Source organism: Bubalus bubalis, chromosome 14 (genome assembly GCF_019923935.1).
Source record: "Bubalus bubalis isolate 160015118507 breed Murrah chromosome 14, NDDB_SH_1, whole genome shotgun sequence".
Lineage (NCBI taxonomy): Eukaryota > Metazoa > Chordata > Mammalia > Artiodactyla > Bovidae > Bubalus > Bubalus bubalis.
In genome coordinates, this window is record NC_059170.1 from 3,969,342 (window position 1) to 3,981,888 (window position 12,547).

The window sequence follows — 12,547 nt, forward strand, 5'->3', positions numbered from 1 at the left end:
TCCACGGATCCTCACATCCCCCACATAATGATGCTGGACACTTGGCCGTCCGCATCCACAGCAGGGTTGGAGGCCCGGCTGTATTCCCCGGGGTGGCTGCCCCCTCTGCTGCCTGCCTCATCAGTTGACTCAAATCTCCTTTTTATTTTTGTTATTTAAGCTGTTCTCAGGAAACAAGGCCATTTTTCTCTTGCCTAGCAGGCAGAAGCAGAGATCTTTGAACCTCAGAAAAATCCACGTTTATATTCTTTGGAGCTTGCTGCAACCTCATTCTGTGATGAATTTAATAAAAGTGAGGATGAGGTTTCATATTTCATTTGTTGTTGTTGAGTCGCTCAGTCGCGTCTGACTCTGTGACTCCATGGACAGCAGCACGCCAGGCTTCCCTGTCCACTGTCTCCCGGGCTTTGCTCAGACTAATGTGCATCCAGCCATCTCATGTTGGTTCTCGCCCCCTTCTCCTCCTGCCCTGGGTCTTTTCCAGCCTCAGGGTATTTTCCAACGAGTTGGCTCTTTGCCTCAGGTGGCCAGAGTATACTAATGAATGATACGTTAAATCATCCAGGGTGCATGGAATGCATTCCCGTTAAAACAGTCCTTTAAACGCTACAGCTTTGTCCTCGGGTTGGGCCTTGTTTCCTTGTCAGTGAAAATGGATTAGGGTCTCAGAAGTCTTCTCTTTTTTCCAAAAACAAAACAAACAAAAAAAGATGGACTGGAAGGGGTCTTCCTGAAAGGTCTCAGAAGTCTTACCTTCAGTGTCGGGATATTCGGTGGCTCCTCTGATGAAACATGGAGCTGCCTGCTCAGACATGCACACATCAGGCTGAACCTGGCACCCGTCACATGTGCAGGGGAGTCACGGCCGACGGCTCCGTGGTCCTTCCCAGGTCGGAGCAGTTTGCGTGAAGCAGCTCTCTAGTCCTCAAGCTGGGAGTCGGCGCTCTGATACCCTCGTTTGTGCACGCGAGGAGACTGAGGCTCACGGGGAGCAGCTTCCTCAAGTTGCGCAGCCTGTGAGCCACGGAGCCTTGAACCCAGGAGGTTCGGTTCCTGAGAAGGTGCTCGTAACGCCTGCACCTCGTAGAGGCGAATGCTGGTGAGCCTGTGCCAGCCGCTGTCTGGGGGCACCATCACCCCCACGGAATCCTCTGCAGCCAGCTTGTGAGGTCTGCGTTTCTCCCCAGTTTACGGACACGACAGGCTGAGGCTTAGCACGGCCAGGAGCCCAGCCCCGGCTCCCACTGTGAGTGGAGGAGCGGGGATTTAAACCCGGAGCTGGTGGCGGAAGCGGGATGTCGGGTTTGCTTCTTGCCTCTTGGCCATTGGTTGGCTCTCCTGACACGGACCAGAGCAGGAGCTGCCGGCGCCCCCGTGGCCGGGGTGGGGCGGGGTCCTGACCCACAGGTGCACAGAGGGCGCCCCCTCTTCCCTCCACAGGGTCCTGCTTCCTGCGGACGGATCAGCTGGACGGGGAGACAGACTGGAAGCTTCGGCTGCCCGTGGCCTGCACACAGAGGCTGCCCACCGCCGCCGTGAGTAGCTTTCCCTGCAGAAGCCCTCCGACGGCTGTGTCTGGGTGGGACTCTGACGCCCACCTCGGGGGCCACACGGCGGGCCGCCCACTGTGAGGCAGGGCTGCAGGGGCCCCAGATCCTCCTGGTGCCTCAGGCGCTCGCTGGTTGCCGGCCACGCGGCCTTGTGAACCCTGATCTGGCCGATGGGGTTGATGGTCTCTGGCGGGCAGCTCCAGCCCTTAAGAAACCTTGACGGAGCACCTGGGATGAAATTAAAAGGCGACACAGGTGCCCGCTCCTCCGTGCATGCTCTCCGAGGGCGTCGCGGCCACCGGCACTCGGTCCTGCGGCTCTTGTCTCTCTGCGGAGGCCCTGCCCTGTTCTGAAAGCCCTCAGACAGGCCAGCGAAAGGACTGTTTGTGATGTATTTCCCTCTCGCTCTGTCCCCGTGCCCGCCGGCTCCAGCTCTGCCTTCCGACCCCGGCCCTCGCCCTTCTCCTCCAGGAGCAAGCAGACCTGCTCCTGTCTTGTGTGCACAAGTCCCTGGGGTTTCGTTTGCTTTTGAAACCTCATTGATTTACTTGCTTCTGGCTGGGCCGGGTCTTGGTTGCTGTGCAGGCTTCCTGCAGTTGCGGCGAGCGGGGGCTGGTCGTGGGGCACGGCTTCTCATGGGGGTGTCTTCTGTTCTTGGGGCGCCCAGGCTCTAGAGGACAGGCCTAGCAGTTGTGGTGGGTTCACTTAGTAGCCCCAGGTGAGGCATGTGGGGTATTCCCGGACCAGGGGTTGAACGCGTGTCCCCTGCATTGGCAGGTGGCTTCTTAGCCACTGGACCACCAGGAAACTTAGTCCTCTTTCCTGTTGTTTTGATAGTAGCCACCCTGATGGGTGTGAGGTGTTCTTGCACACTTGTTCACCTGTCTGCCCTGTCCGAGGCTTTGCACAACGGTCAGCGCCCTGGGGCCCTTTGTTGAATGAGCGAGGGTTTCGGTGGGTTTGAATGACTCTTGTAAACGAGAGTGTCGCATAGGGGGAGGGATGTGCACCATCAGTTAGTTCTGGAAAAGCCGGGTAAACACAGACTCTCCCCTTTAGGGCTTCAGGGTGTTTGGGGATCTTGCAGGTAGAGACTCCCGGACTAACTTGCAGGAAGGTTTCCTTCTTTTCCACCTGCCCTGTGGTTGTGAGGCCTGTTTAGAAAGTGCAGTTGCTTTTGAAAAACAGTGGATGATTCCCGAAATCCCTTTTAATCGTGCGCTGACCTTGTTTTACCTCCAAAACGTCACCCCCGTGGGACAGGACCTTCTTCAGATCCGCTCGTATGTGTACGCAGAGGAGCCGAACATCGACATTCACAACTTCGTGGGCACCTTCACCCGAGTGAGTGAGCCTCGAGGGGCGCAGGGGCCTGCCTGGGGTCGTGACCGGGGTGCGGGCCATGAGCCTCGAGGGACGCAGGGTCCTGCCCGGGGTGCGACCGGGGTGCGGGCCATGAGCCTCGAGGGCACAGGGGCCTGCCTGGGGCGCGACCGGGGTGCGGGCCCGCTACCCACTGCCAGCAGGGCTTTGTCGGGGCATAGCTTTGTGGCGCAGGGTCCTGCCTGGGGGCGTGACCGGGGTGCGGGTCCGCTGCCCAGCGCCAGCAGGGCTTTGTTGGGGCGTCGCTTTGTGTCACGTGGGGGTGACGTCCCCATCAGAAGACTCCGCCTTGAAAACTGACATATTTGCTTCTCAGTAAAGGCAACATAACTGGGAATTTCTTCCAGCCTCCTAACAGCTTTCATCGCCTGACTACTTAGAGCCAAGTGTTCTTGTAATTAATGTTATTCTTTATGTCTTTTTCACATGAAGCCATTTGCTGTTGTTCAGTTGCTAGGTCATCTCTGACTCTGTGACCCCATGGGTTGCAGCACACCAGGCCTCCCTGTCCATCACCAACTTATCACCATCATTTACTCAAACTCATGTCCATTGAGTTGGTGATGCCATCCAACCATCTCATCTCGGTCGTCCCCTCCTTCTCCGGCCTTCAGTCTTTCCCAGCATCAGGGTCTCTTCCAATGAGTATCCTCCAAGTCTTGTCCACCATGGTTATAACTTTTAAACCATATCCCAACCTTTCGGAATAGAAATTAAATTTGGATTTGAATTATTTTAGGCATCTGAGATGATAGGTTTATAGAACCCGTATTGAATTGTTCCTGCTCTTGTTCTAGAAGCCCTCAGATAGGCCAGCAAAGGGCTGTTTCTGATGGATTTCCCTGTACATTATCATTCCCACCTTGTGAAACGTTTCTCCAGTGCTGGAAGCTTGCATTTCTTAAATCACCAACTACTGTTTTCAAGTATTTCCGTGGGACTGAAACACCAAGAATAAGGGTTTGTGAGTTTGGTCCTTCTCTCCTGGCTAGGCTGTTGGCTTCCAAATGCGGGGGTCATCCTCTCTTCCTTTCTTGCAAAGAGCAGGCTGTAGACAGCAGCAGGCTCCGTGCAGACTTGGGTGGGCCAGCCTGTGTCCATCTGCTCTTTTGCAGGAGGACAGCGACCCCCCGATCAGCGAGAGCCTGAGCATAGAGAACGCGCTGTGGGCCGGCACAGTCACCGCGTCAGGTACGTGCCCTCGCGGACGAATGTGTTAGCAATTTGAAGAGGAAAGCAAATCCTTCGGTATAATGAGAATAATCATCTGTCAGTTGGGAAAATGAGCTGTCGGTCAAATGGCGTTTTCCACTGGCTGCTGCACCCCCAGGGAATGAAACGGCCATCTAATTGCCCCCCGGTGCTTGGAGGCGTCTAGAAGGGAGGCCGCCCTGGCCTGTGGACTCGGCCACAGCGTCCGCCCTGGGAGTAGCCCCTAATTGCCACGTGAGATTGATGTCCTAATCTGTACCAGAAAGTGGGTCAGCCTGGATGTCCGGGCTCTTGTGTCCATGAGGGCTTCCCGGCTGGTCCTGATGGTGCCCTGGTGTCGGAGACGCTCAGGTGACGTAGAAATTGTCTGGTCCTCTGGACTCCAGAACAGAGTTTGTGGGATGACCTGTTGAGGCGCAGGAAGGAAAGGCTGGTACACTGGGGTGCAGCTGAGCAGAAGGGCTCCAGGGGCTGAGCACTCCTGGGGCAGCTGGAGTGATGGCGGTGGGGCCGCCAGTCTGTTGGCACCTGCTGTGGGTCACGTGGTTCACGTAACCCTCCCAGCAGTACCCTGCACGCAGGTGCTGGCATTGTCCCCATGCTGCAGATAGGGAAACTGAGGGCCGGTGAGGTTAAGTAACTTGCCCAAGGTCACACTGCACATAAAAGGCAAAGCTGGGACTCGAGCCAGGCGTTTTGCCCCAGAGGCAGAAATCTGTTCCCCTGTTATCACTATGTTGTATATGTTATTGGCTTGGCCAGAAAGTTTGTTTGGGTTTTTCCATAACATCTTACGAAGAACCCAAACAAACTTTTTGGCCAACCCAATATGTAATTATTAACATGTAATTCCACTTCTGGCAACTTCCTGTCTTTACTATGGGAGAAGTCCGTGCCGTGCCCCACCTCCCCTCCCAGCCCGTTTCCCTCTGCTCGCTGCTGCCCTGAGGCTCTTCAGTACAGCAGGCGCTCAGTCAGGATGCTCTGTGAAAGGAGAGGGACCGGCACAGGCTTTGCACAGGCTGCTACCCCCGTACTCAGTGCAGCAGGCAGAGGTGAGCTCGGCTTCTCAGCCCCAGTTTCAGAGATTCGCAATAAGAAGGCGTATCTGTCAGGCTCTGTGTGTGTAGAGTGTTGTATCTTCCATTCTCTTGTTTTGATCTCACAATGCTAAATGAGGACACTTAATGGAATAAGGAGTTGAGTCTCAGAGAGGTCGAGCGACTTGCCTGAGTCCACACAGCCTTGGGGAGATCGTCTCCTTGGAGGAGGAGATGGGAAGGCACACTGAGACCTGGAAGATGGAAAAAAGGTTTCACATAGCTCCTCAGAAAGGCACCGTGAAGTTAAAACATGCATTCTTTCCCCACTTGTGTGACTTCTTTGTGTTTGGTGAGGTGCGACGAGAGCAAGCCGTGACCCCCAATCTAGAAGTGTTAATCGCCACGCCCTGCAGCGGGTGTCTGCTTTGCAGTGGGTCTGAGGAGCTGGGCGGCTACCGTTTCTTTAGCCGGCCTCCGCTTCTCCCCGCATAGATGTCTGATCACACTCTAGTTCTAATATAAACACAGAGTTAAATGCAAGCCATTTTCTCCTTCCGGTGCTCAACTCCAGAAGCAACCCTCGAGAGTAATCTTAAGTATTTGAGATTTCACTTCTGTGTTCCCTTCAGAATCTAATTCCCGTGTCTTGATCACGCCACTGTTATCAGTTGGAAATTTAAGAATAAAAAAGCTTCCCAGGCAGTGCTCAGGGTCCATCCGCACTGGCTGGCATCAGTCTGTAAGAGGATGCAGTTGCCATGGTAACTGGGCTGCTAGGCTGAGGAGTCACTGGGGTGATGATAGACGGGAGAGGCTGGTGGGGGCTCGGCAGAAGCAGAACCTGGGTGTCGCAGATCCCAGTTCTTCTCAGGCTCTCCATGGAAAGGGACAGTTTCTTGAGCCCCTGCCCCCACCCCCAGTGTGCAGCACGTCAGTCTGTGGCCCTGCTGGGGCTGAACTGTGACCAGCATGCGGGTCACACCATGCGGGTCTGATAATGCCTACTGGTCTGTACCCTGTTCCTCGGGGCTTGTCCTGGAATCACAGACTCGTGTCAGAGCAGCGTCTGGTTGCTGTAAACCTGTCGAATCCTCCCTCTCTGGGGCTCAGCCTCTCTCTCTTCTCAGACGGGGTCAGAGGTCGCCGGCAGCAGCACTGTGGTGGAGGGTGTGAGGGGCTGGGGGAAATACCTGACCCCGGCAGCCTGGCTGGCTGGAGCCCCTGGCAGGCAGGATGGAGTGGACACCACAGCGGGCAGGCGGCCGAGGGAGGGGCCGTGTGGGGGGAGCCGCCGGGGATGTAGCCTCAGAAGTGGGGTCGGAGTCTGGGGGAGCGGAGGGGCGCAGGTCAGGGGTCTTCAGGGCTGAGTGGGGACCGTGATGAGTGGAAAGTGGGAGCCAAGCGGGGTGGCTGAGCTCAGCACCTGCCAGAGATGCGGTGAGGACTGAAGACCCAGTGGCATCAGATCTGCCAGTTTTCCAGAAGAAACCACAAATCTTTATTTGTATATATATTTTAACATGCAAGCTTCTGTATTTAAAAGTTGGCAACTACTTCAAAACCTTTAGGGACTTCCCTGGTGGTCCAGCGGTTAAGAATCCGCCTGCCAGTGCAGGGGACATGGGTTCAATTCCTGGTCTTAGAAGGTTCCGTGTCCTGTGGGACAACTAGGCCCATGCACCGCAACTCGTGAGCAGCCCCTGCACCCCCACTCCACTCACTGCAGCTCGAGAAAGCCCACCCGAGAAAGCCCAGCCGTGGCAGTGAAGAGCCAGCATAGCCAGAAGCTGAAGAGACAGAGCTTTCGAGCACTGGGCAGACCAGACCAGCGCGGCTCTGTGGACTGCTGGCGTGCTCTTATGGGGTGACTGAGGCTGGGGTCTGCATCTCCTGGAGACTGTTTCGGTCCTGGGCACAGAGGGGTGTAGGGGAGAGGGCATCTCCAGCGGCCTTTGAAGGCACCAGGATTGGCCAGTACTAGATGGGGACGCTGCCCTCGGGGGCCCCTGTTATTAGGACTCTCTAGAACCCTGGATGCTGGGGATTGGGGCCTACCCATGTCTGCTCTGGAGTGAGAGCCATGGGCGCACGGCCACCCCTGCACACCCTGAGCTCAGCTCCCCCTGTCCGACCGTCTGCGGGGGGTTGGCTTGCACTCTCTGGGGCTTGCCATCTTCCTGGGAGCAGGCAGGTACTCTCTCCAGCTCTCCGTCTGCTGAGCGCCTCCCTGGAAGGGAACCACATTGTGCAGGAGACTGCATCGACTCCGGGCCCTTGGTGTCTCCCCTGGGGCCTCTGTCTGAAAGACACGGCCCCAGCACTCTAAAGGTTTGCTCCTTTAGCAACTCTGTTTGAATCTCTTGGCGGTTTGGGTGTGTCCCTCTGTTGGTGCTGTGCCAAGAGCTGAGGAGCCAGAGGAGAGAAGCTTAGGGATTTCCTTTATTCCGCGGAGCCCAGGCTGTTTGTATTCCCGGGATCTTCCCTGAGTGCTTGGCGGGGCTACCCTTCTCGTGTTTCGGGTTTCAGCTTAGATGTCCTCCACTCTGAGCCCGCGTCCCCGGTCATCAGCGCACGCTGGCCCCCTCCCCAGCCCCTCCTGTCTGTTTCTCTCCTGGTTTCATCGGGGTGCCGCCAGCCCCGTGCTGACTGGGGTGCTGCTGCCCTTCTTGACTCTCCACCTGCCCTGCTGTGCGGAGCATTTCCCTGGCACATCCTGAAAAGGGGAGACAGAGGTGCAGTTTTGATGGCTGTTGCCTGTTTTCCCCCCAGATAGGCTGCTCCAGCGGACGCCCCAGCCAGCAGCGTGTGTGCCAGCCCATTTCCCCACCTCTGGGCTCACGCTGATGTTCTCATGCATCTGAATTGTTATTACGAGGATGGGAATAAGAATTTCCCATTTTTTTGGTTTTTGAGTAGGGTAAGCATCTTTTCTCATGTTAATTGGCTTTTTGGGTTTCTTTTAGAAATTGTGTATAACAATTGATGTCTTTTTTAAAAACAAATGATGATGGAGGGGTGGAAGGAAGGGGTAGGGGAGTTCTCAGGAAAGCTCCCATCCAGACAGACGTCTGCCAAAGGTTCTGGTTGCACACCAACTCTGAGCGGAATCACAGTCCATGGGAAGAACGTGCTCTGATAAGAGGGGCATCTTCCTAGGTTTCCAGGGTAGTTTGTGAAGTTGCAGCACCTCTGGATGCCTGTGAGGCCAGTGGCATGAAGGACAGGCCCCCCCTCCCCGCCCCCCGACCTCTTCTGTTCTCCGAGGCAGCCAGGCCCACAGGCCAGCAATGCCCAGTGGGGCGCCTTTTTATTTATTTGTTTGTTTGTTTTTGTTTTTTTAATTTTTTAATTTTTTTTGTGCCTTTTTAAAAAAAATTATATTTATTTTTGGCTGCACTGGACCTTCATTGCTGTAGTTGGGCTCTCTCTAGTTGCAGAGAGTGGGCTTCCTGTTGCCGCGGCTCCCCTTGTTGCTGTGTGTGGGCTCTGTATACCCGGCTCAGCAGTTAAGGCACGCAGGCTCTAGGGCGTGGGCTCAGGAGCTGGGGTGCGGGCTTAGTGCACCCGGCCCAGCAGTTAAGGCACGCAGACTCTAGAGCGTGGGCTCAGGAGGTGAGGTGCGGGCTTAGTGTACCCGGCCCAGCAGTTAAGGCACGCAGGCTCTAGGGTGCGGGCTCAGGAGGTGGGGTGTGGGCTTAGCTGCCCCGCGCATGGGCTCTGTATACCCAGCTCAGCAGTTAAGGCACGCAGGCTCTAGGGTGTGGGCTGAGGAGGTGGGGCACGGGCTTAGCTGCCCTGTGTGGGCTCTGTATACCCAGCTCAGCAGTTTAGGCACGCAGCCTCTAGAGCGCCAGCTCAGGAGGTGGGGTGTGGGCTTAGCTGTCCCACGCGTGGGCTCTGTATACCCGGCTCAGCAGTTAAGGCACTCAGGCTCTAGGGCGTGGGCTCAGGAGGTGGAGCACGGGCTTAGCTGCCCCACGGCGTGTGGGTCTCCCCAGGCTGGGGTCGAGCTGCTGCCCCTGCGTTGCCGGGTGGGTCTCCTCCACTGGACCTGCAGGGAAGCCCTTCCAGGGGCGCCTTCAGCAGTAGTGGGGACGCCCTGCGCCTTCACCGAGCTGGATGGCCCCCTGCCCTTCTGTGGCTGTTGAGCCTGAAATGAGGCTAATGAAAATGGGGGCTGTATTTCACTTTCTTTTTCACTGAATTTAAATGTGAATGGCCACATGTGGCTGGGAGCTTTCCTGCCGTCTGTGTGGACACAGACATCAGTCGGCCCTGGTGTAAACTCGGGGACTTCCTCGCACTGCAGACGCTGGACTGAGAAGAGGTGCTCTCGGCGCGTCAGACCCTCTGAAAGCCTGCCTGTCTGAACTCACATTCCTCTGGGTTGTGTTTCCTTCGTCTTAGGTACTGTCGTGGGTGTTGTTCTTTACACGGGGAGAGAACTCCGGAGTGTCATGAATACCTCGAATCCTCGCAGTAAGGTCTGTACACGGTTGTGGGATGTGTTTTCTTGCCAGAACTTTCTGACTGATGTGGTTTAATGATTGGTGTTGGTGGGGTGAGGAGCAAGACTCAAAAACAGGAACCCCTAAAAGTGTGACTTCATTTGTATAAACTTACTGTCTTTTTGTGTACATGTTTGTGCATAAGTGTGTGTGTGTGTGTGTGTGTGTGTGTGTATGCTGTGCTAAGTCACTTCAGTTGTGTCTGACTCTTTGCGACCCCATGGACTGTGGCCCACTAGGCCCCTCTGTCCATGGGATTCTCTAAGCAAGAATGCTGGAGTGGGTTGCCATGCCCTCCTCCAGAGGATCTTCCCGATTCAGAGATTGAACTCATGTTTCTTAGTCTCCTACACTGCCAGGCAGATTCTTTACCCCTGCTGCGACCTGGGAAGCCCATACATGTATTTATACACACAATACATAAACACATATTCAAAAACGTGTTTGAAGATATTGTGGTTGGGTTCCAGACCGTCATGTCAAGTGCGTATCACTACAAAGCAAGTCACATGAATATTTTGGTTTCCCAGTGCATATAAGTTATGTTTACACTATTCTGTAGTCTGTTAAAGTGTGCAGGAAAAGCATTGTCTCAAGAAATGTACATACTTTAATTTTAAAATATTTTATTGCTAGAAAATACTAACACTTATCTGGCACACACACCTTCAATTTGTAAAAAAACACGGTATCTGCAAAGCTCTCTGCAGTTAAACAAGGGCTGCCTGTGTATGAATACATAAGATTTTAAAAGTTTTAAAATGTAGTGTTGAGTCCTGAGGGGCTCCCCAGGTGGCGCAGTAGTAAAGAATCTGCCTGCCAGTGCCGGAGACTCAGATTCGATCCCTGGGTCGGGAAGATCCCCTGGAGAAGGGAATGGCAACCTACTCTAGTGTTCTTGCCTGGGAAATCCCATGGACAGAGGAGCCTGGAGGGCTGCGGTCCATGGGGTCACAAAGATTCAGACATGATTTAGCAGCTAAACAACCACGGTTGAGTCCTTACTGTCTGCCACATGTAGTTCGGCACCCTCTACCCACATCACTTTTAATCCTTACACCAGCCTGTCAGCAGACGTCTGCAGCTTCTTCTCAAGAGGAGAAATGGCCTGGAGAAGCACCATGCTCTGGCGAAGCTGCATAGACCTGGATTCAAACCCACACCGAGCTGCTGGCTCTGGCACAGCCCGCAGAGTCAGCTCTGGAAGTTGACCTAATGGCCCTGTTACTGCTCAAACACAACAGGACCCGCCCGCCCAGCCCCACCCCTCCTCCAGTTTCTTAGAGTCAGGATATTGCAGAATGATTTCCTTGGTCAGTTCCGTGAAAAAACATCAGTCATTTCGCCTCAGCGTTACCGTCCCCACGACCACCACCGTTACAACCATCACTTCAGTTCAGTTGCTCATCGTGTCCACCTCTGCGACCCCATGGACTGCAGCAAGCCAGGCTTCCCTGTCCATCACCAACTCCTGGAGTTTACTCAAACTCATTTCCATCGAGTTGGTGATGCCATCCAACCATCTCATCCACTGTCGTCCCCTTCTCCTCCCGCCTTCAATCTTTCCCAGCATCAGGGTCTTTTCAAATGAATCAGTTCTTCGCATCAGGTGCTCAAAGTATTGGAGCTTCAGTTTCAGGAACAGTTCTTCTAATGACTCTTCAGTACTGATTTCCTTTAGGATGGACTGGTTGGATCTCCTTGCAGTCCAAGGGACTCTCAAGAGTCTTCTCCAACACCACAGTTCAAAAGCATTGATTCTTTGGTGTTCAGCTTTCTTTCTAGTCCAACTCTCAGATCTATACATGACTATTAGAAAAACCATAGCTTTGACTAAGCAGACCTTTGTTGGCAAAGTAATGTCTCTGCTTTTATAATATGCTGTCTAGGTTGGTCATAACTTTTCTTGTAAGGAGTAAGCGTGTTTTAATTTCATGGTTGCCGTCACCATCTACAGTGATTTTGGAGCCCCCCCAGATAAAGGCTCTCACTGTTTCCCTTGTTTCCCAATCTATTTGCCATGAAGTGATGGGACCAGATGCCACGATCTTAGTTTTTTGAATGTTGAGTTTTTAGCTAGCGTTTTCATTCTCCTCTTTCACTTTCATCAAGAGGCTCTTTAGCTCCTCTTTGCTTCTGCCATAAGGGTGATGTCATCTGCGTATCTGAGGTTATTGATATTTCTCCCGACAATCTTGATTCCAGCTTGTGCTTCATCCGGTCCAGCGTTTCTCATGCTGTACTCTGCATAGAAGTTAAATAAGCAGGGTGACAATATACAGCCTTGATGTACTCCTTTCCCAATTTGGAACCAGTCTGCTGTTGCATGACTGGTTCTAACTGTTGCTTCTTGACCTGCACACAGATTTCTCAGGAGGCAGGTGAGGTGGTCTGGTATTCCTGTCTGTTGAAGAATTTTCCACAGTTTATTGTGATCCACACAGTCAAAGGCTTTGGCATGGTTAGTAAAGCAGAAGTAGCTGTCTTTCTGGAACTCTCTTTCTTTTTCTATGATCCAGAGGATGTTGGCAATTTGATCTCTGGTTTCTCTGCCCTTTCTAAGTCCAGCTTAAACATCTAGAAGTTCATGGTTCATGTACTGTTGAAGCCTGGATTGGGGAATTTTGAGCGTTACTTTGCTAGTGTGTGAGATGAGTGCAGTTGTGTGGTAGTTTGAACATTCTTTGGCATTGCCTTTCTTTGGGATTGGAATGAAAACTGATCTTTTCCAGTTCTGTGGCCACTGCTGAGTTTTCCATATTTGCTGACATGTTGAATGCAGCACTTTAACAGCATCATCTTTTAGTATTTGAAATAGCTCAACTGGAATTCCATCACCTCCACTAGCTTT

General features: G+C 53.6%; 1 protein-coding gene across 10 annotated transcripts in view; it reads left to right on the forward strand.

Annotated features, from left to right (window-relative positions):
* ATP9A (ATPase phospholipid transporting 9A (putative)) overlaps positions 1 to 12,547 on the forward strand; it is a 127,825-nt gene that overhangs the window by 54,037 nt on the left and 61,241 nt on the right. For all 10 annotated transcript variants that reach the window (XM_044927512.2, XM_044927517.2, XM_044927513.2 and 7 more), the window contains 4 exons: positions 1,441 to 1,535; positions 2,814 to 2,894; positions 4,049 to 4,124; positions 9,596 to 9,672. In XM_044927512.2, coding sequence (XP_044783447.1) covers positions 1,441 to 1,535; positions 2,814 to 2,894; positions 4,049 to 4,124; positions 9,596 to 9,672 — 329 coding nt within the window. The remainder of the gene's footprint in view (positions 1 to 1,440; positions 1,536 to 2,813; positions 2,895 to 4,048; positions 4,125 to 9,595; positions 9,673 to 12,547) is intronic.